The sequence below is a fragment of the Martes martes genome, assembly GCF_963455335.1.
Source record: "Martes martes genome assembly, chromosome: 1".
In the NCBI taxonomy this organism is placed as follows: domain Eukaryota; kingdom Metazoa; phylum Chordata; class Mammalia; order Carnivora; family Mustelidae; genus Martes; species Martes martes.
Window position 1 is genome coordinate 210,395,879 of NC_137888.1, and position 22,805 is coordinate 210,418,683.

General features: G+C 40.7%; 1 protein-coding gene and 1 pseudogene across 2 annotated transcripts; one reads left to right on the plus strand and one right to left on the minus strand.

The window, feature by feature from the left end:
• The first annotated feature begins 754 nt into the window (after window positions 1-754).
• Window positions 755-9,705, plus strand: ZNF846 (zinc finger protein 846). The gene is made up of 5 exons (XM_080813122.1): window positions 755-1,365; window positions 2,004-2,130; window positions 2,598-2,681; window positions 6,774-6,856; window positions 7,339-9,705. Exons 1-5 carry the CDS (start codon window positions 1,333-1,335, stop codon window positions 8,476-8,478), a joined length of 1,467 nt encoding a protein of 488 aa, XP_080669248.1. The 5' UTR covers window positions 755-1,332; the 3' UTR covers window positions 8,479-9,705.
• A 3,017-nt stretch (window positions 9,706-12,722) lies between these two features.
• On the minus strand, window positions 12,723-22,147 carry LOC308353477 (large ribosomal subunit protein eL15-like; annotated as a pseudogene). The gene is made up of 2 exons: window positions 22,115-22,147; window positions 12,723-13,384 (listed from the first exon to the last, which is right to left on the minus strand). The product of its transcript is annotated as a large ribosomal subunit protein eL15-like (transcript).
• Window positions 22,148-22,805: the final 658 nt, after the last annotated feature.

A 22,805-nucleotide genomic window follows, 5' to 3' on the forward strand; every position in this document is an offset into this window, starting at 1 on the left:
CTTTATACTGCTCATCACCAACTGGTAATTATCTGTTTATTAGCTGCATTACCAGATTGAACTGTGAGATCCCGAAAACCTGTTCCCTCCTCATTGCCTAGTACCCGGCCTGGCAGAAGGAAGACCCTTGCTAAGTCTTTGCTAACTGAATGAAGGAATAAGAGAGAGAAGGTGGCAAAGGTTCCAGATCCAACAGAGCTCCTGCAGGGGTGCTCAGGGGGACTTCTCATTTCATAAAACCTTTTGTATTTCTCATCTCCATTATGCCTAGCAGAGGATGTGGACTGAATTCCGGTCACGTCAGGAATAACAACCACCACAGGAGATAAGGCTCTTGCCATTCCAGTGTGTGTCTGCCTGGCTTTTCTGATGGGTGATTTGAGACCGTTATTAATACTGTGTGAACCTCCATTTTCTTAACTATTAAATGACAGTTATTAATACCCAATTTGGAGGGCTGTTAGGGCAGTTAAAAGAGTTTATGTATGGAGAACAGTATATGCTGTAGAACAGTACTCAGTAAATAGAGGTTGGCATTAATATTAGCATGGTAGGATATTCGGATTCTTAATGGCTGTCACATGTTTCATCTGCACAGAGATGGCTAAAGAGTGGTGTTTGATGATTGAGGGAAAATGTCTATTGCTTAATGATGGATATTGTGAACCCGTTACTCAGACACTCCAGTATTCAAAGAGAGATTGAGATCAAGCTCTTACTTTAAACTCAAACGCTTCTCTGGTCTTCTGAGTGAGAAATGGAATATTCTGGAAACTCTATCAGATTCACAGGATGGAAGCCCTTGATGTGAATCAGGTGTATGGTGAGTCCTTATTGATGCTTCTTTTTATATAGTTCCTTCACAAAGGGCATATCCGGTGCTCAGTGCTCAGAGCCGGAGTGATGGTGCAGTGGGCCATAGAAGAGCAGCGGAAATGAGCAGAGCATGTATAAGTCAGGCTCCTGGGATTTGGGAGGCAAGAAGGTGTGTGTGCTGTTTGAAGGGGATAACATGTTCATGAATTCTGTTGTGTCAGACAGCGCTGTCTCTCTCTACTGTAATTTGTGTAACTCTAAGGTGGAATATTTAACCTCTTTTGTATGGGTGGCAAGATCCAGAAAACCATTTTTTTGCTCCAGGTAACTCAGAGCACTTTGCCAGTTTATGGAATTAGTGTGTTTGTGGTATGTTCTGTGCATGGTGTGGAATAGCTTATAAGCATGTAATTACCAGAATTGGATTGGCTTCCGAGTTCATCGAATTCTTCTCTCTGAGGTTATCTTTCTCGGAACCCTTTCTGTCTTCCTGAAGGGAAGATTGAGGAGGCAAAGATGGTGGCTGGGTTACTGATGGATTCTTCTCAGGTAAGTGGAAACTTGACCTTTCTTCAGAATGTCAGCCTTATTTATTAGGTAGCCATATTTCCTTATAATGTCCCCAGGCTTCTTACAGCAATTAGTGACCCTGCTTAAGGAATGAGTCTCTGGTCAGTTTCTCCAGGACTCATACCATCTCAGGATATATAGGAATTACACTGGATATGATTCTTTTATCTATTCATTAATTCATTCTGATCCTTGGTCATGCTTGTTGGCTTGTTGTTTTGTTGAGTGTTATGACAGATACTGAGGAATGATATGAAGGTATCTAATCTCATATAAAGTATGTGTTACTGTGGAAATAATTCATCCGTTAGCAGATTTTACAGAGTGTTGCACTGTGTTCAGTGCTAAGTGCAGCTTATAAATAGAGGAGGAATAAAACGAAAAGAGCCCACAGTCAAGTGGTGGTAACAGAAGTTTAGTCACGTGTCAGTGACGCTGGTAAGTGCATGTGACTGGCTGTGATCACCAGGCAGTATCTGTAGGTAGAGAAGAGAAGATGTCTGGTCCCAGGAGTACTGTAGGTTTCTGGTCTACCTTCCTCAGTCTTTCATGCATCTTCCTGAGAACCTCAAAGAAGACAGTGGTTAGCTGAAGCCAGTATGTATTTGATGGTTTAGTACTTAGTGACCTTCGAGGATGTGGCTGTGACCTTTACCCAGGAGGAGTGGACATTGTTGGATCAAACACAGAGAGATCTCTACAGAAATGTGATGTTGGAGAACTACCAGAATCTCATTATACTAGGTAAGGTTGGCATCATTTCTTCACTGAGCCCTTTATGAAATGAATATTTTTAAAGTATCTTTGCTGTCAGATGGGAATACTGTGGTAAACAAGACAGATGTAATCCCTGGCCTCAGGGACCTTACTGTCTAGAGGATTCCCTGTGAAAATGAAGATCTGTCTAAATAAATGACTTTATTCCTTTTAGGGACTGAAAACCTTAGGACTTTAAATGTCTGTAGAGGCTGGACATGATTTTCAAGGCTTAGAGCTCTCTCATCATTTGAGGGCACAGAAAGAAAGTACTTATATTTTTATTCCTTTTAGAATAGTTTTATTGCACTGATTTAAAAGTTTGTGTGAGTATTTGGCATTTGTAAAGTGAGACTTCACCATCTACAGAAACCCTGAAGCTAAAGCGTTGGTTCCTATCCAGAGAGCCATGTTTCATGTCTTGCGAGGTCCTTACATACTTTTCCTGTAAGCAGGATACGAATCATGCAAACCTGATCTCTATTCTCTGATGGGAGGAGCAGAAGAGCTGAGGACAGGAGGGAGAGGAATTCTGCAGGGTAAGTTCACGAGGTACGGTTTTGTGACAAGTGACGTGACTAACCTGGGAAAGGTGCAGTACGTTTGGAAATGCCACTTGGCAAACTTTCAAAGGTAAACTCTTTTCTGAGAAGGAAGTCATTTGGTTTCTGAGTTTGCTTAGGAACCTTCATCTCCCTTTACCTTTAAATTTCCAGTGATCTCAACCTTTTTCTATTCTCCCAGAAAGATCTATCTGACTCAGTTGAAAATGTCATTACTTACAGTAGCTCATTTTGCAGTACTTTCTCTCTTGCTTTCCTGATTCTATCAGTGTTTTTTATTCACTGTCAGCCTTAGTTTTCCAGAGTATTAAGCTTTGGAAATTGCCTACAATTTCAACAACCATTGCCAGACTCCTAACACAGCCGTACTCTGTGTAATCCAACTTCCCTTTTGTTTCAACCTTTATATCTTGTTTCATGCATATTTAGACATATGTATATGCCATATTTTTTTTAGATAAAATACACAAAAATTAACCATTTTAATAAATATGATTTATTGGTATTGAGTACGTACACGGTGTTGTGCAACCATTAGCTCTTTTTAGTTCCAAAATATTTTCATCACTTGAAAAGGAAACCCTGTAACCATTAAATGGTCAGCTTCCCATCACCTCTACCCCCACTCCCTGCAACCTTAATCGACTTTCTAATTTATAGGTTTGTCTGTTCTGTGCATATCAAATAGAATCATACAGAATTCAGTTTCATAACTATTACTTATTACCTAGAAATAGAATTGTGGGGTATATGGTCATTTTATGTTTAACTTGTTATGGATTACCAAACTGTTTTACACAGGAGCTGTACCATCTTATATTTCCTCCAGCAGTGTAGAAGTTACTTCACATTCTTGCCATCACTTCCCCTTCCTTTCTTCCTCTCTCCCTTCCTCTTCTAATTTTTTTTTTTAATAGTAACCATCCTAGCAGGTATGAAGTGGTATCTTACTGTAGTTTTGATTTGCATTTCCCTAAAACAAATGACGTTGAACATCTTTTTGTGTGCTTCTTGACCATTTTCTGTGTCTTTAGAGAAATGCCGATTCAAGTTCTTTGCCCATTTTTTACCTTGGGTTGTTTGTTTTGTTGTTGTTGAAGCATAGGAGTTCTTTTTTTTTTTTTTTAAGATTTTATTTATTTATTTGACAGACAGAGATCACAAGTAGGCAGAGAGACAGGCAGAGAGAAAGAGGAGGAAGCAGGCTCCCTGCTGAGCAGAGAGCCCGATGAGGGGCTCGATTCCAGGACCCTGGGATCATGACCTGAGCCGAAGGCAGAGGCTTTAACCCACTGAGCCACCCAGGCGCCCCAAAGTATAGGAGTTCTTTCTGTATTCCAATAGTGGACCTATATCACATGGATGATGTGCAGATGTTTTCTCCCATTTTGGGGGCTATCATTTTGCCTTTTTGATAGCATTCTTTGATGTATGTTTTTAATTGCAGTGGGGTTCAATTTATCTTTTGTTCTCTTTGGTGCTTTTGATGTCATATCTAAGAACAGAAATATTGGACACTATCAAATCTGAGGTTCTAAAGATTTACCCCCTTGTTTTCTTCTAAGGGTTTTATATGTTTAGCCTTTACACTAGGGTTTTGATCCATTTTGAGTGACTTGGTGTATATGGTGTGAAGTAGGGGTCCAGTTTGATTCTTCTGCATAGAAATATCCAGTTATCCTAGCACTGTGTATTGAAGAGGCTGTTCTTTCCCACATTGAATGGTCATGGCACACTTGTTGAGAATATATTTATTCTAAATGTATGGGTTTTTCTTATGGATTCTTTGTTCTGTTCATTTATATGTCTATCCTTTTGCCTGTATGACACATTTCTGTTTTTTTTGCCATTTATTTATTTTTAATTAATTATTTTTATTAACATATAATGTATTATTTGCCCCAGGGGTACAGGTCTGTGAATCGTCAGGCTTACACATTTCACAGTACTCACCATATCACATATCCTTCCCAATGTCTATAACCCAGCCACCCTCTCCATACCCCCCCACCCCCCACCCACCCTCAGTTTGTTTTGTGAGATTAAGAGTCTCTTATGGTTTGTCTCCCTCCCAATCCGATCTTGTTTCATTTTTTTCCTTCCCTACCCCCAAAACTCCCCACCCTGCCTCTCAAATTCCTCATATCAAGGAGATCGTATGATAATTGTCTTTCTCTGATTGACTTATTTCGATCAACATAATACCCTCTAGTTCCATCCATGTTGTTGCAAATGGCAAGATTTCATTTCTTTTGATGGCTGCATAGTATTCCAGTGTGTGTGTGTGTGTGTGTGTGTGTGTGTGTGTGTGTGTGTGTATCACATCTTCTTTATCCGTTCGTCTGTTGATGGACATCTAGGTTTTTCCCATAGTTGGGCTATTGGGGACATTGCTGCTATAAACATTTGGGTGCACGTGCCCCTTTGGATCACTACATTTGTATCTTAAGGATAAATACCCAGTAGTGCGATTGCTGGGTCATAGGGTAGCTCTATTTTCACCTTTTTGAGGAACCTCCATGCTATTTTCCAGAGTGGCTGCACCAGCTTGCATTCCCACCAATAGTGTAGGGGGGTTCCCCTTTCTCTGCATCCTCACAACACCTGTCGTTTCCTGACTTGTTAATTTTAGCCATTCTGACTGGTGTGAGGTGATATCTCATTGTGGTTTTGATTTGTATTTCCCTCATGCCGAGTGATGTGGAGCACTTTTTCAACACATTTCTGATACTGTATTTCTCAGCTCCAGAATTTTATTTGGTTCTTTTTTGTAATTTCTGTCTCTTATTTGACAGTCTCTTAATTGAGTCCTAATTCTTCTAGTTTCCTTAGTTTTTTGTTCATGGTTTCTGTTAGCTCTTTGGGTGTGTTGAAACAAATTGATTTAAAGTTATTAGTCCAATGCCTTGGCTTCCAGGAACAATTTGTATTAATTTTTTAATTGTTCCTTTGCATACCTCATATATTTTAGTTAGAAGTGTAAATTTTAGACCTCATAATGTGACAATTGAAAATCTGATTCAGCCCCTCCCCAGGTTTGTTGTTGCTGCTTGTTTGTTGTGTATTGTTGGTGTTTGTTTAGTGGCTTCTAGAAATTATTTTTGTATGGTCTGCATTCTTTTTAGTGCAGTCCCTGAAATCTGTGTTCTGTTAGTTTAGTGGTCATCTTAGAGTGACAGAAATTCCTTAAATAACTGGAACCAAGAAAACTAAAAATATTCTTTTAGTTTTTGCTGATTGGCTAAGTGTTGGGCCACTCTTTCAGTGTTTAGCTAGGCCATGTACAACTCTTTCTTAGCTTTCCATTCCTGGTGGAGTAGATGCTGAAGGGCAGCGAGAGGTGAAAGCTTTGAGGGCCTCTCTAGCCTCCCAGCCCCACGTGTGCATGTGAACTTCTTGATTCACTGGTAAACACCTGAGCTTTTCAAAGCCCTATTTACACACCTATCAACATTTCCAGTCTCTTCCTTCTAAGGCTTTTCAGGCTGTCTTTTGTTTGTCCCCAATGCTTTCCCTTTCCTTGGGCTGCTATAGGCAATACTTTGCCTTCAGATACTTTAATCAGTAGTTGCCTGATGCTGCCTTGCTCCTGGGAGCTCTCTGAGTTCGATGATATAAAGGCACACCCTTGTAGCCGTGATACTTGAAGCTGCCAGACAGATGGAAACACACAGTGGCAGTTCTCCCAGAGCAAAGTCCACAGTGCTTCTTTCAGCACGTGTAACTTTCTCAGGGTTGCATCCTGTTACACACGGCTGCAGCTGATCTGAGGAGTGGGGATGGTAGGTGGGTAATTAAAATGCCTCAGCGCTCTCTTGGTGAAGTATAGCTGCTGCTTATTTCCATAAGTGTTCGCTTGGCAGTTGTAAGTTTTTGACTAGATTCCGAAGTTCTGTAGTAGTTGATTTTGATAGTTTTTGTAAGCTTTTTATTTGTTTTATGGTGGGAAGGAGTCCTGGAGTTCACTGCTCCACCATATTTTGGGGTGTCATTCTCTGTGCTGTCTGCTTTTAAACAACTTTATCCCCAGGATTTTTCTCCGAAACAAAATTTTCCACTTTTTTTCAGAATTGGATTTGCGGCTCAAAACTAAAGGTTTCACACCCCTTCAGGATATTTCTTTGGAAAAAACATCAAATGGAATACAATTGGTAAGATCTCCAAAAGTAATTCCTTTCTTCCACACTTGGACCAGAAGTACAGAATTGATGCAGATGATATGAAATAAATGTCATTTACCCAAAGAAAGCAGCATCTGTGAAGAGATTTCTTTGAATGTCAAGAATTTGGGGAGCACCGTACACCTACTTCAAACCCATTTCCCCATTTCTCCTCAGAGATCCACGTAAATATAGCTCAAATGTCCAGTTTTTGATGCACTGGGATTAGGTTTTAAATGATTTAGTATGAGTAATTACCAGAAGATAACTCTGTGAAAGTAGAGTGTAGCCTCGGAGTCTGTTTATTCGACTTAAAATAACTCAGAAACAGGGCAGGAACTCTACACTGAAATGGAAAAAAACCACTTCAATTATGATGATATTTCCAGTGCATTAAAGTTGTGATGGGGGAGAAATTCTGTTTTAGGGAGTGTGAATGAGTCTTTAGTTATCATTTAAACCTTAATCAACAGGAGAGAAGCAATGCTGGAGCGAAACGATGTGGCTCTCACGTGTGGGGAGGAGCGTTTAGTGGACACTCATTTATGACTCCCAGTAGACAGAAAACGTCTAAGGGTGATCAGAATGGAAAAGCCTTTAAAAAGAACTTTATTTGTACTCTGCTCAAGGAAGTCCCCATTAGGGAGAAAACTTCGGAGAGCGTCCGGCATGATAAAGCCTTCGGTCAGCTTTCAGATCTTACTGAGCACAAGAAAACTCAGACACGAGGGAACGTGTGTGAATGCAAAGAGTGTCAGAGAACTTCTGTTAATCAGTCATCCCTTAAGGCACACAGGAGACACCACCCTGGAGAAAAACCATATGAATGTAAAGAATGTGGGAAGGTCTTCACTCATTCCTCATACCTTACAGATCATAGAAGAATTCACAGTGGAAAAAAGCCCTATGTGTGCATGGAATGTGGGAAAGCCTTTACTCGATCCACAGGACTTATTTTACACATGCGAATTCACACTGGAGAAAAACCGTATGAATGTAAGGAATGTGGAAAAGCTTTTATTCACTCTTCATACCTTACAAAACACGTAAGAATTCACAGTGGAGAAAAGCCGTATTTATGTAAGGAGTGTGGGAAAACTTTCACTCGCTCCTCAGGACTTGTCTTACACGTGCGAACACACACTGGAGAGAAACCCTATGTATGTAAGGAGTGTGGGAAAGCCTTTAATAATTCTTCAATGCTCAGTCAGCATGTCAGGACGCACACTGGCGAGAAGCCATACGAATGCAAGCAATGTGGGAAAGCTTTCACTCAGTCTTCAGGCCTTACCACACACTTAAGAACTCACACTGGAGAGAAGGCCTATGCATGTAAAGAATGTGGGAAAGGTTTTGCTCGTTCTACGAATCTTACTATGCACATGCGAACGCATACTGGAGAAAAACCGTACAAATGTAAAGAATGTGAGAAAGCCTTTAGGTACTCCACATGCCTTAATATTCACATGCGAACTCATACTGGAGAGAAACCATACAAATGTAAGGACTGTGGGAAAACCTTCACTCAATCTTCGGCACTTGCTAAACATTTAAGAACTAAGGCATGTGAAAAAACCTGTAAATGTTCTTCAGACCTTAGTATTCACATCTGAACTCATCTGGATAAAAAGTACCTACGGAAGTAAAGAATGTGTGAGAAAGCTTTACTCATTTTTCATCCTTACATGATAGGAACATCCTGGGGCAGAACTTGCATGCATCTAAGGTATATGGGAGAGCAGTAATTGTTCATACTTTACAGAATGTGTAAGAACTCACACTTGAGAGAACCTTCCAGTTATAAGGTATGTGGGAGAGCCTTTTTGTTGTTGCTCTGACGTTAATTTTACATATCTAAAATTACCATAAAAGTCAGGGGTGCCTGGCTGGCTCAGTTAGTAGAGCAGGCGACTCTTGATCTCAGGGTTGTGCGTTTGAGCTCCCTGTTGTGCATAGAGATTACTTAAAAATAAATAAGAAATGACTGTAAAAGTGATGTGAAGGTAAGAATGAAGTGTAGCCTTCAAATATGACAACGGGCGTTGATAGCACATGATAACTCATACTGGTAGGGATAAATCATCTGTATGTAAGGAATGTGGTAAAACCTTAGTGCCAAGGCCTTAATAGCCACATGAGACTTCATACTGGTATAAAACCCTACAAATGTAAAGGACCCAGGAAGACTGTTTCTTATATCCTAAGAATTAAACATTTTTTAAAAAACTGGAGAGATTTCTATACATGCAAGAAATATGGGAAAGCTTCGGGAAAGCTTTTAGAAATTCTTGATTGCTTCATGTGCAGGGAGACTCATGAATGTAAGAAATGTTGAAGATTGTTCAGGTGTTAATGAGTAAGTCACAACACACAGTGAAGAGAAACCTTATGATGGTAAGGTATGTGGGGAAACAGCCCCATATGTTAACATTCTTTGGTAATCTCACAGAGGCAGAAAATGGTATGACTGTTAGAAATAATGGGTATGCCTTCGTGTGTGTGTGTGTGTGTGTGTGTGTACTTTTTGGCTTTTGACCTTCAGTAGAAATAATCCACACTGGAGAGAAATAGTGGTTGTGGGGTGCATGGGAAATGGTGTATCCATCTTATACATCTTATTCTATGTGTGAAAACCCACCCTGCAAAGAAGCTGAATGAGTGTGAAAATGTGGGAATGCTTTTTGGTAAATATACATCCCTTAAGAGGCTCACATAGTACTCACTGGAGGAATGAAGTATGAATGAGAGGAATTTGGGGAAGCCTTCAGGTACTGCTCTTCCCTTAGTGTACACAAGACAATTCTTCCTGGAGGTCAGATTGAAATAAATGACATAAATGCAGTCGCCTTTCTGTGTGTCTCATTCTCAAGCAGCTGGCACCATTATTTTTTGTGATGGTTTTGTATTACAAAGTTTTTGTTGCTTTGAAAGATACTCTAATTTCTGCAGTAGTATACTCATTTGATATCATGGTGTTTTCATTATGGTTCATATCTAAAGACTTCCCTGTATATATGTCTTCATCAAATTATATGAAATATTTGGAAATTTGGCAATGTAAGAGCATTTTTAAAAATTTTCATTTATTTGTTTATTGAGAGAGAGAGAGAGACAGAGAGAATGGGAGAGAAAGAGAGCATGAGAGGGAAGTGGTCAGAGGGAGAAGCAGACTCCCTGCCAAGCAGGGAGCCCAATGTGGGACTCAGTCCCGGGATTCTAGGATCATGACCTGAGCCGAAGGCAGTCGCTTAACCAACTGAGCCACCCAGGCGCCCCTGTAAGAACATTTTTTTAAAAAGTTTTATTTATTTGACACAGAGAGAGAGCATAGGCAGGGGAAGCAGGAGGCAGAGGGAGAAGCAGGGTCCCCACTGAGCAGGGGACCCGATGCAGGGCTCATTCCCATGGCATGACCTGAGCCGAAGGCAGACACTTAACCGACTGAGCCACCCAGGTGCCCCTGTAAGAGCATTTAAAAAAATATATTTTTTTGAGAGAGAGTGTGCACATCAGCTGGGGTAGGGACAGAGGGAGAGAATCTTTCAAGCAGACTCCCTGCTGAGTACAGAGTCCCATGCCGAGCTGAATCTCATGACCCATGAGATCTTGACCTGAGCTGAAAACAAGAGTTGGACACTCAACTGACTGAGCCACCCAGGTGCCCTCGCAATGTAAGAGCATTTTATAATGTTTTCAGATACTGCTTTCTAGTGTATTTGCAAGTGGGTCATAAAATTAGGCTCTTTATGGTATTTGATTATAGGAAACTTCTGGCATTGTATGGCAAGTAGTATTTAGTCATCTCAATATTCCTGTCCCTTATAAATAGAATCCAGGTTATCTCCAGGCACATAATTTAAAAAAAAAATCATTCCTATTTCTCAGATTTCCTTGGATTTATGAGAAGACTACACTTCATAGTCCTGGCTAATAAGAAGTAGGCAGAAGTCATCAGTGTGGATTCTGGGAAAACTGTTAAAAAGGGGACAGTCTCCAATGGTTTTTTCTCTTCAAGGATTGCTCTTATACATTGTGTACTATGAGGATAAAAACTACAGACCAATAGGGTATGGCTGAAAAACAGAGATGCTTTCTGTTTGTAGTATTGCACCAGTCATTGGACTGCTTCTATACAGACTTCTTGGTACATAAAAAAAAGCTTACCAGGCTGAGCACTTGTATTTCAGAATCATCAATGTGTAGATGGCACTTAAAACCATTCAGTTAGATCATTTCACCAGAGGACTGGCAGGCCCTGGGCCTCTGGCAGTTGGAGTCATACAGGAGGTAACGAATGAATCGAAAAGTAGTGGCCCATGAAATAGGAATAGAATTAAGATTGATGTCCATGAATCCAAGGCAAGGAGCAGTGATTGATCGGCTATACCAAATGCTGATTTGGGTGAGTTGAATGAGGTTGGGATTTAATCATAAAAGTTACTGGGGACCTTTTACAAAAGCTGGCTTTATAGAACAGGGTGTGCCAAGGTCGTCTTGGTACAGATTTCTGAGAAATTGTAGTATATACATTGTCCATCCTACTCTACCCTAACCATTCTATCCTAAATATAGATACTTCTCTTATACCCTCACAATCTACACCTTAATATTCTAGCTTTACATTGTATTACTGGTTTACTACTGTTGCTCTAACAAACTACCAAGCAATGTTAGAAGACAATTAAAATTTTACTACCTTAACAGTTTTGGAGTTCAGAACTCTGAAATGGGTTTCAGGGAACTAAAAGCAAGGTGTTAATAGGACTGTATTCCTCCCCAGAGGATCTAGGGGTGAATCTGTTTCCTTTTTCCAGCTTCTAGATGCCCTCTGCTTTCCTTTTTTCCTGGATCTTTTTTCCTTCTTAAAGGCCAGCAATGTCAGTCCTCATACTACCATCTCTCTGGCTCTTTTGCTTTATCTCCTCCTACTTTTTTTTTTTTAAGATTTTATTTATTTATTTGAGAGAGAGCACAGAGGGAGAAGGAGAGGGAGAAGCAGACTTCCTGCTGAGCAGAGAGCCCAATGCAGGGCTCTATCCCAGGACCCTGAGGTCATGAGCTGAGGGCAGATTCTTAACTGACAGAGCCATCAAGACCCCCACCTCCTTTTTTTTAAAAAAAAACTGAAAAGAAATTTAAAAAACAAATAGGAATTTTTTAAAAAAGTGAACCTTACTCCCCAGTATGGGGCTCGAACTCAAGACCCTAAGGTCAAGAGTTGCATGCTCTCCTGACTGAGCCAGCCAGGTACCCCACCTCTACTACATTATTTTAATGCTGTTCTGTGATATTTTTTTCCATTCTGCTAAAAGAAATATTTGAGAGAGAGCATGAATGGAGGAGAGGCAGAAGGAGAGGGAGAGGGAGAGGGACAAGTAGACTCTGCTGAGTGCAGAGCCTGATATAGAGCTTGGTCCCAGGACCTGAGATCACGATCTGAGCCGAAGTCAGATGCTTAACTGAGCCACCCAGGCGTCCCTTTTTTTCCCATTGTTAAATTTTGTAATTCTAGCATACATAGAGAAAATAGTGTGAAAATGCCCAAGTGTTGCTAATAAACTACAAAGTAGTGTATCCATAGGTGTCCACCCTCTAGATAAAGAAATAAATAAAGAAGGTTACCTTATCTATGGGAATCTCTTCCATCTTGCATCATCACCCTCCATCCAAGAGGAAACCATTGTGTTTGGTCATTAACTTAACCACCGTACTAATCATGCTTTTAATTTTTTGTGTATTATATTGCTTTAACATCTTTGGGGGCTTGCTGCCTGGAGAGACTGCCCCTCCCAGGACTAGGTGGTTGTTTTTGACCTAAATTGTTTAATAGGTAAGAATTTTACAAACATTACTTATATTAGCAGTAACAGTGGAGCTGGATAATATTGTGCCCTCTCTGTGCTGCCTGGTGAGAACCACTAATAATGTGGTGGAACTTGTGACCCTTTCCACAGTTGGAAAGGGTCTTTCCAAGGCCACAGTTCTTGGTAGCCTGCAGAAGTCAGCCTTCCCATTTCCCTGTGCTTGTGGACTGGTTTAGTGAACTAGGTGTCAGGATTTTTTCTGATAGCTTTATGGAATGGATCAATGAGGATAACCTCAAGGAAATTTGTATGTGCAATCTTCATCAACCCAATAAGAATTCAAGACTCTCAGAGCCCCAGTGGCGTCCAGCTTGTTCCTCTGCAACAGACTGAGGATGTTGGGTAAACTTTAGCTGGTTAATGCTATGATGGACAGGCTTGCCATAGGCTGCACCCTTAGGAACTGGGTATCTGCAGCCACTACACCGCACACACGAAGCCAATATATGACATAAACTTGCTTGGCCTTGTACCCCAGTCTGCATGCTTTATGGGGCTGGGTTGGGTGGAGGGCCCTGTGAAGTGCACAGAGCTGGGGGTACTGGCAGCAGCTCACCCTGGGAAGAAGGAGCATTACTACATTGGACTACTTCCTCCTCCATAGCTCCTGGGGGTACTGGTAAGTGCCCCTCTTGGCTTGCCTTTCAGGGGATGACTGCCTCCAGACAAAGGCAGGACTAGCTAACTTTTAAAGACAGTAAGTAATTTCTTTGGAAGCTTACATATGATTCATATGCAAACAAATCACTCCAGAGCCCATAGTCCAACCACCTCCTTTATCTTAACTCTCACACAATCCAGTATTTCTCCTGCCCTAAATCAACATAGGGCTAGGTAGCAGACAACTGTGATCCTGAGCCCACTGGAATTATTCAAACTACACAATATTTAGCTTTACCTTGCTCTGCCTTGCCTTTCCTGAAGAAACCCCAACACAGCTCTGACCTGTGCTTTCCTCTCATTCCTGTTTTCTGTCTCCTGACTGACCTGGTGCTTCCCTATTGATCCTGCATTACCTGGTGTGCCCCCTTCTCTTGGAACTGTTAAGTAATAAACTTCAGTGGCATTAACCTATCTGTATTATCATCTGGTTACCTTTATAATTTAGGACCCCAGCACAAATCCGTTGGCACAGGTGACTCTGTTTGGTGGGGGGGATGCCTCTGGACTGCTCTTGGCTTACTATCAATGCCAAGCAGCAAGTTCTGCCTGAGGGTACTACTGGCTACTGGTGCACTTGAACTTTAACCATTACTGCCTCGTGCGGTGTCTGCATGTTCTGTGGTCTTCCAATCTAAATTGTGGTTAGAAATTGACCCCAGATTCTTGTTGTATATAGTTACTGTGATTGGGTGTATGAGAGGTCCCCATTCAACATTTTATTAACAAAGTGTCCTACTGGATGAGAAGTCATGGAAGCATCTAGGGATAATTGGCATATACTAAAAGGGGCACGGTGAAGGCTTCCTGGAAAGTGGGAAGCGCAGAATGGTTATCCTCAAGACTACTGCGAGGGTGCTGAGACTGATACACTGGCCTGCCAACACCATTAGAGCACACCAAGGGCCACCATGGAGGGCTTAGGAGCCACACATTGAGTCCCAGGTGCTGTTCCTTCTTTGTGAGAAATCTACTTTGATGGACAAATACGTCTGGGGTGAATTGTATTCCACTGACAGGCCATTAAAAGCTGTCATTGAATGTTCCTTGGGAATTGTGACCCTTGGGAAACAGTCATCTGTTTGATTTGAAATTTGGACAGGCCCCTCATTCTTCAGTAGTTAGGTGGAGGGGGTCCATCCTCTGAATAATCCTTGCTTCCAAAACTTTAAATACTGTTTTAAAGGGAAATCCCTGTGTTGATACTTGCTTTGTTCTTTGTTCTCTGACCTAGTGGGATAAAGAAGATCCCATCCATGGAGACTAGTGGCTCAGTGTGTAACGAAAAAGAAAAGAAAGAAGGAATATTTTGTTTTTGCTTCCCTAAGACCTTTGAGGAGGTTTCTCAGCTCACAAGAGGTTGTTAGTTTCCTGGTCAGTGTATTTGGGCATTCTTGAATGCCACTGCCTAACAGCATGTTAAAAGCATCCTCCTAAAAATCAAATTATCACAAAATCAGGATTCTGCCATTATTTTACTCTTGGATTTAAACCACAGCCCCTCTAAATTTGATAGGGATATCCTAGAAAGAGAAGTGGATGCTCATAGGAGGGGCCACTTGGGACTACCAGGAGCTTATCAGGTCAGTACCTTTTTTTTTTTTTTAAGGGAAACAATCGAGGTCAGACAGGAGACTAAATCAATTAAAAAAAAAGTAAGGGCTGCAGCTTTTTTTGGGGAAGCACTCCCAGCCCCCAAGAAGAGAACTTTAAATTTTAGACACCCAGCAAATGCCAGCTATAGATACCATAGTGCTATTCTTACATTATTTACTGATTTTAAAAACAAGAAATCTGTAGATGCAGGGAGAGAAAATAAAAGACAGCTAAATAAAAAACATGTATACATAATATTTTAATATAGAATTGAAATAAATTATGTAGTTAAAGTTCTATAATTAGATCCAATTAGAATTCCAAAATTTGTATGTTAGAATTTCATATCCTAAAAACTCGGATAACTAGTTAAACATGTAATAATCATATGTACAACAACCATGTGATAACATTTATATACTAAAAAAAGTTATGGAAGAAAAAGATAAAAGGGACACTGATTGGCTTTTGTGCCTCTTCAACATAACTTCTACATTAACATTTGCTAAAATGCACTAATCGAACAAGCTTCACAGACTTCATACTGTGTCTCAAATATAGTTATACCTGGGGATCACACCATATTTAAACATGATATCCACTATAATTTTTAAAAAGTAATTAAAAATAGGGGTGCCTGGGTGGTTCAGTTGGTTTGAGCGTATGATACTTGATCTCAGGGTTGTGAGTTCAAGCCCTGCATTGGGGGCCCAGCATGGAGCCTCCTTTGGAAAAAAAAAGTAATTAAGGGTGCTTGGGTGGCTCGGTTGGTTGGGCGACTGCCTTTGGCTCAGGTCATGATCCTGGATTTCCGGAATTGAGTTCTGCATCAGGCTCCCTGCTCTGACCCTCCCCCTTCTCGTGCTCTCTCACTCTCATTATTCTCACAAATAAATAAATAAAATCTTTTAAAAAAAGTAATTTAATTAAATATAAAATAAAAAAAATAATTAACAATAAAATAGAGGATATATATGTATGCCTTACTTTAACTGTAGGCTTTCCTTAATTTCCCATAGTCCTGGGATGCCTGGGTAGCTCAGTCACTTAAGCATCTGCCTTTGGCTCAGGTGATGATCCCAGGGTCCTGGGTTTGAGTCCCACATTGGGTTCCCTGCTCAGTAGGGAGCCTGCTTCTCCCCCTCCCTCTGCTGCTTTCCCTGCTTGTGTTCTCTTGCTCTCTCTATCAAATAAATACAATCTTTTAAAAATAATGAATTCCCATAGTCCTTGTATACCTATGGCCCTAAGATATACCATCTTGAGTATATCTATGACAACAATAATAAATTTAAGTGAAGGCAAGTTGTTGGCACAATTTTTCTTGATAAAATAGGCCTCTACGAATCCCTTGTTAAAATAATTAATATGGCCCAATGTAAGTTAAAACGGTCACGAAGGATTAAAACTTATTATATAGGGACGCCTGGGTGGCTCAGTTGGTTGAGCGGTTGCCTTCCGCTCAGGTCATGATCCCAGCGTCCTGGGATCGAGTCCCGCATCGGGCTCCTTGCTCAGCAGGGAGCCTGCTTCTCCCTCTGCCTCCGTCTGCCAGTGCTCGCTCTCGCTCGTGCTCTCTCTCTCTCTGACAAATAAATAAATAAAATCTTTAAAAAAAAAACTTATTATATAAACCCCATTAGTAAAGCGATGATCATCTCCATCGGCTCAAAGTTAAATAACACAGTTTTGACTTTTTTTTTTCTTTTTTGAAAGAGTCTGATTGTGCTCCTGAGTCAGGAGGGGCAGTGGGAGAGGGAGAATCTTAAGCAGGCTCTATGCCCAGCAGGAGCAGATGTGGAGTTCAATCTCGTGACCCCAAGATCATGACCTGAGCCAAAATCAAGAGTTAGATGCTTAACCAACTGAGCCACCCACGGTGTCCCCAATTTGGCCTTTTCTTAAGGCTTAAAATAAGTACATAATAGGTAAATAAATCCAACCATCCATCCATCTATCCCTTGGCTACTTGGGAAACCCTCTGGGATTAACTGAGTAAACAGCAATGGATGTTCAAGGACTAAATGAATTGCACTGCTAACCATCCTATGTGATGGAGCACAGTGGAATGTTGCTAATAAAAATAGGACCCCAGGAAACATCACACTTGGCCAAATTTCAGGCATTCAGTCATTTTGGCTCTGGCTGCCCTGGCCAATGAATGCCCCCATCTTCATGGTAATTATGAACTGCTGGGCCATCCCCTAAAAATTATCCCTTTCAGTGTCAGCAACTCTGGCAATCTCTTGCCTCACAGATACCCAAATTACATATTTCTGATATATATACTGAGGCCACAATACATGGTGTTGTCAGGACACTCCTTATTCCCTTTGAAGTTATTGACATTACTGTTAGGGCCAATTTAATGTTAAAACCTATTTAACTATTGGGGCCTGCTTAGCCAGAGCAACTCCATATTGCCGAGGTAGCCATATTGTTGTTTACATCCATGGACTTCATTCCGGGAATAAACGCCCCAGTAGTTCCTGGTATGGTTCCGGGTATTGATTCCAGGAGTAAACGCCTTAACAATAGAAGCCACGTACCTTGGGTCTGCGGTTATGCCCTATAAAACCAGCCTGTGAGATCAGGAGGGGGTCGCTCTCTTCGGAGGTGGCCCCGGCCCGTCAGTCTGACTTCTAATGCTTGGCATAGAATAAGGCTTTGCATAACTTTCACTTTGTCTCAGTCTCATTCCTTTGATAACGGACCCCAACAATTACTAATAGTAACCAAGGCACGCATTTCATTTCTCAAAATACATAATTTTGTGCTTTTGGAGAAGGCATTCACTAAAACTTTTATGTACCTGATGGATCCCAGATGGCCGGCTTAATTGGGAGATGCAAAGATCTGGTCCTTGCATTGTGCCTTTCCTATTTTTCTTTTTATACTCAGTAGGTTGTGGAAGATCCATTTATATTTTTGTATCATGATTTTTATTTTTATTTTTGGTTCTCCAAAAATACTTGGTCTACTTTTGATTAGACATTTGCTGAATCTAAATCATTTTTAGAACTGTGGTATTTTTTTATTGGACTTTCTAATCCAAGACCAAGATGATTCTCCCTGTTTATTTAAGTCTTCTTCAAAGAGGTTCAATATTTTACAATTTTCTCCCCACAAAAGCTCTGCAAGATACTAGATTTATTCTTGAGCACTTAAAATTTTCTTATCATAATTTTATTACACATATATCTCATATATTTTAATTTAAATTTCCTGATTGTCAGTATACAAAGTGCAGGTGGTTTTCATATCTTGAAATTTATCCAGCAGCCTTGCTAAATTTTATCTAAAATTCTTATATTTATGGACTCTTTTGGGGTTCTCACATAGGAAATCCTATCATTTAAAATAATGACAGTTTTACTTTTCTGTTTCAATCTTTAGGACATTTGTATCTTTTTCTTGCTTTCCTGAATAAGTAAAATCTCTAGTAAAATAATGACTAGCAGTTGTAAAATAAGCATACCTTTTGTTAATATCAATGGGCTACACATTTGCTTTATTGGTGTTGTAAATTTGATAAGGTTAAAGTTTCTTCCTACCTTTCATAGTTTAGGGAGGCTTTCTCATGAGTGAACACTGAGTTTATTATGTGCTTTTCTCTGCTCTGAAATGGTGAATTTCTTCCATGATCTAATTCAAGTCCTTAGAACTGAATATTTGAATGACTAAGTGAATAAAAGGACTCTTTTTAAAAAATGTGAATTCATTGAATTTCCAATGTTATAGCAACCTTGTTATTCTAGGAAAACAAAACTTGGACATAAAGAATTGTCTTTTTAATTTTCTGAATGTATTCTATATACTGATATCTTAAAGATTTTATTTATTTATTTGACAGAGAGAGACAGAGAGGGAACACAACCAGGGGGAGGGGCAGAGGGAGAGGGAAATGTAGGCTTCCTGCTGAGTGGGGAGCCTGATGTGTGGCTCAATCCCAGGGTCCTGGGAACATGACCTGAGTGGAAGGCAAACTCTTAACTGAATGAGCCAACCAGGTGCTCTATATACTGGTATTTTATTTATTTTTTGTTTTTATTTATTTATTTAGTTATTTGTTAAAGATTTTATTTATTTACTTGACATACAGAGATCACAAGTAGTCAGAGAGGCAGGCAGAGACAGACAGAGGGCGAAGCAGGCTCCCCGCTGAGCAGAGAGCCTGACATGGGTCCTGGGATCATGACCTGAGCTGAAGGCAGAGGCTTAACCCACTGAGCCACCCAGGTGCCCCTTTATATTTATTTTTAAAAAAGATTTTATTTATCTATTTGACAGAGAAACAGTGAGAGAGGGAATGCAAGCAGGGGGAGTGGGAGAGGGAGAAGCAGGCTCCCTTCAGAGCAGGAAGCCCCATGGGATGCTGGGCTCCATCCCAGGACCCTGGGATCATGCCTGAGCCGAAGGCAAATGCTTAATGACTGAGCCACCCAGGCGCCCCTATACTGGTATTTTAGATATTTAATAAATAGGTTTGATTAACATTAGCCTGTAATATTCCTTTCTTACTGTATTTTCCCCGTGTGAAGATAGGAGTATTTCCTCTCCTTTTAAAAAATTTTTATTTAAATAATCTCTGCACCCCACATGGGGTTCAAACTCACTACCTCGAGATCAAGAGTTGCATGATCTTCCAACTGAGCCAGCCAGCCCCCCCCTTTTAAAACAATTAATTTAATTTTTTCAGTGTTCCAAGATTCATGGTTTATGCACCATACCCAGTGCTCCATGCAATATGTGGTCTCCTTAATACCCACCACCAGGCTCACCCAACCCCCCACCCTCCTCCCCTCCAAAACCCTCAGTTTGTTTCTCAGAGTCCACAGTCTCTCATGGTTGTCTCCCCCTCTGGTTTCCCCCAACTCACTTTTCCTTTCCTTCTCCTAATGTCCTCCATGTTATTCCTTATGCTGCACAAGTAAGTGAAATCATACAATAATTGACTTTCTCTGCTTGACTTATTTCACTCAGCATAATCTCTTTCAGACCTGTCCATGTTGATTCAAAAGTTGCCCCCCTCCTTTTGATAAACTTTAAAAGTATTTCCTATGATAAGAATGGTTTCTTTTATATAAGGAAAAATTCACTCTTCACATTATTTGCATCTGGATTAGTTGTCACTAGTTATTGCATTTTGTTTTCCTTTTTTGGAATGATTTTAAAGCAAGCATCAAAGAGTTTTATGTTTTTTAGGACTGCTGAGGTTTCCAATTTCATTTTAAGTCAGTTTAGGCAAGTTGTGTTTTTCCAGGCATTTTTCTATTTCAAATTTAGCATCAAAATTCATAATATTTTCTTATAATTTATTATTTGCGGATTTTGTAAATACTGCCACCCGTTTCTACATTCTCTCTAGTCTATCCATTAGAGTCCATAGCATTTTAGTCATGATTGATTTATATTTGATCATTCCAACATTCCTGCCATCTCTGAGTCTAGTTTTGATGTTTGTACAATCTCTTCCGAATTATTTTTCTCTTCTACCGTGTTTTATATAATTATATTATAATTAACTAGGTAAATAAAACTGCTGTAAATAAGACTTGAGCTCTGTGATGATGGTAAGGTTTGGTGGAAAGGGAAGCATTGTACAGACCTATGAGCAGATCTCATTCTTTTAGTGACCCTTTACCTCTGAATTGTGAATTTCACACGTGCTCCTGTTTTTCTTTCTTTGGTGGGATAGGATTGCTAGAGTGGCTGGAGGCGTTTTTTCCTTCTACTCGCATGTGGAGCCTGTCTGGGGTGGAGTTGTGTATATCCCTTCCTGCAGGTGAGTTAGGTTCCCATAAATCCCCAGCAGGTCAGGCTCTGGTTAAATAGTTTGTCCTGAGGGCAGACCTTGTTAAGAAGGTTAGAATGGGGGTGCCTGGGTGGCTCAGCGGGTTAAAGCCTCTGCCTTCGGCTCAGGTCATGATCCCAGGGTCTTGGGATTGAGCCCCACGTCGGGCTCTCTGCTGAGCAGGGAACCTGCTTCCTCCTCTCTCTCTCTGCCTGCTTCTCTGCCTACTTGTGATTTCTGACTGTCAAATAAATAAATAAAATCTTACAAAAAAAAAAAGGTTAGAATGCTCTGGCATTTTCCAACATGGTTCCTTTTACCTTCACCTTTCCAGAAGTCTGAGGAGATTTTTCTCCAGTTTTCATGGTGGAACCTGTTTGAGCTCCTACAGGTAAAACCTGCAAATGTGTGGGGCCTCTCAGTTACTGGGTCCCCCTGGAATTTTTATGTCAGACGTGCCCATGCCAGCCTCCATCAATTTGTCAATTGCAGTTCATCAATCTCTCTCTTGATACTTGTTGCCACAGAGGTTTGTGGGCACTGGTTTCTATCTAGAGTGTTGTGATTCTCTCTAATTGCTTGTCATTCTCTCCAATTTTGGAGGTGCTATTTGCCCTGAAATGTCTGTTTCTCTGCTGGGTTAAGAAGAATTGTTGATTTTTCAGGTTGCTCAGCTTTTCATTCCTTATTGGGACAGAGTGACCACTCCCAGGTTCTTACAGAACATCCTGGGAATTGGCATTCTCTCACTTACTTTTTAAAATGCAAAATGAGAGTTAAGTTTTTTTTTTTAAAGATTTATTTATTTGTCAGAGAGCGCACAAGCAGGGGGAATAGCAGGCAGAGGGAGAAGCGGGCCCCCGCCATGAGCAAGGAGCCTGATATGGGACCCGATCCCAGCCTCTGGGATCATGACCCAAGCCAAAGGCAGACGCTCAATTGACTGAGCCACCCAGGCGTCCCTAAAATGAGAAATGAGTGCTAAGTTTTATCAGGTAATTTTTTTCACCTTCCCTTGCAGTAATTCAGTTTTCTTTCTACTCTATTAATTGTGTTGAGACAATTTCTGAATATAAATCACTCTTGCAATCCTGGAATGAACGTGGTTATAGAGCATTATTCTTTTGTGTCCTAGATAGATTAGTTTTGCTTATATCTTATTTAGAATGTTTGCATACAAATATGTGTTCTCTTAAAATGCCATTGAGTATGGCTTATTTAATCTTACTAAGTGCCACTCAGTATTCTAGAGTTCTTGAGAGAGTGCATTGTTTTGTGTCAGTCTCAGCCTATTGATAATGATGCTCTCAGATAGAAATGCCTAGGGGCACTTACCTGGGCCTGTACCACTTGTTGGGAGCCCTGCATCATTCCCCCAGCTGAATTCAATGTTGTAGTTGGACCCGCCCTCGTGGTTCTTACTATGATTGCAAGGTGTACTTCGGCAACAACCATCAGGGAACTTTCAAAAAAGAAGAAAAACAAAACAAAACAAAACAAAACAAAAACAAGGTCCTAGATGCCTACAGGCATGCCCAGGGCTACATACCAAGGTGGGGGCAAGGGGAGAGGGAGACTGAGAGGATAAGCATGTGTGCATACCCCCGGGACTCTATCATTATTGGTGTCAAGTGTGGGGTGTCTAGGTCATGGATTGACTACCCCCGCCATCCGCATAGATTCACTCTTTATCGGTGAATTTAAAACATAACAAGAGAGTCACTCAAGTGGTCAGTTATTTTGATCACCCAGGGCTTTCTAAAAGGGGAACTTCAAAGGTGAGACAGCTTGGCTCTTTAGTTGTGCAGTTGGCAATATGTTTATTCGAGATGGATTTTTTTTTTTTTTGAGAGAGAGAAAGTGAGAGAGAGAGAGAAAGTGAGAGAGCATGGAGGTGGAGGGAGGGACAGAGGGAGAGGGAGAGAGAGAGAATCTTAAGCTGGCTCTACGCCCAATGCAGAGCCTCGGTTTCACAACCCTGAGGATCATGACCTGAGCCAAAATCAAGAGTCAGATGCCTAACCAA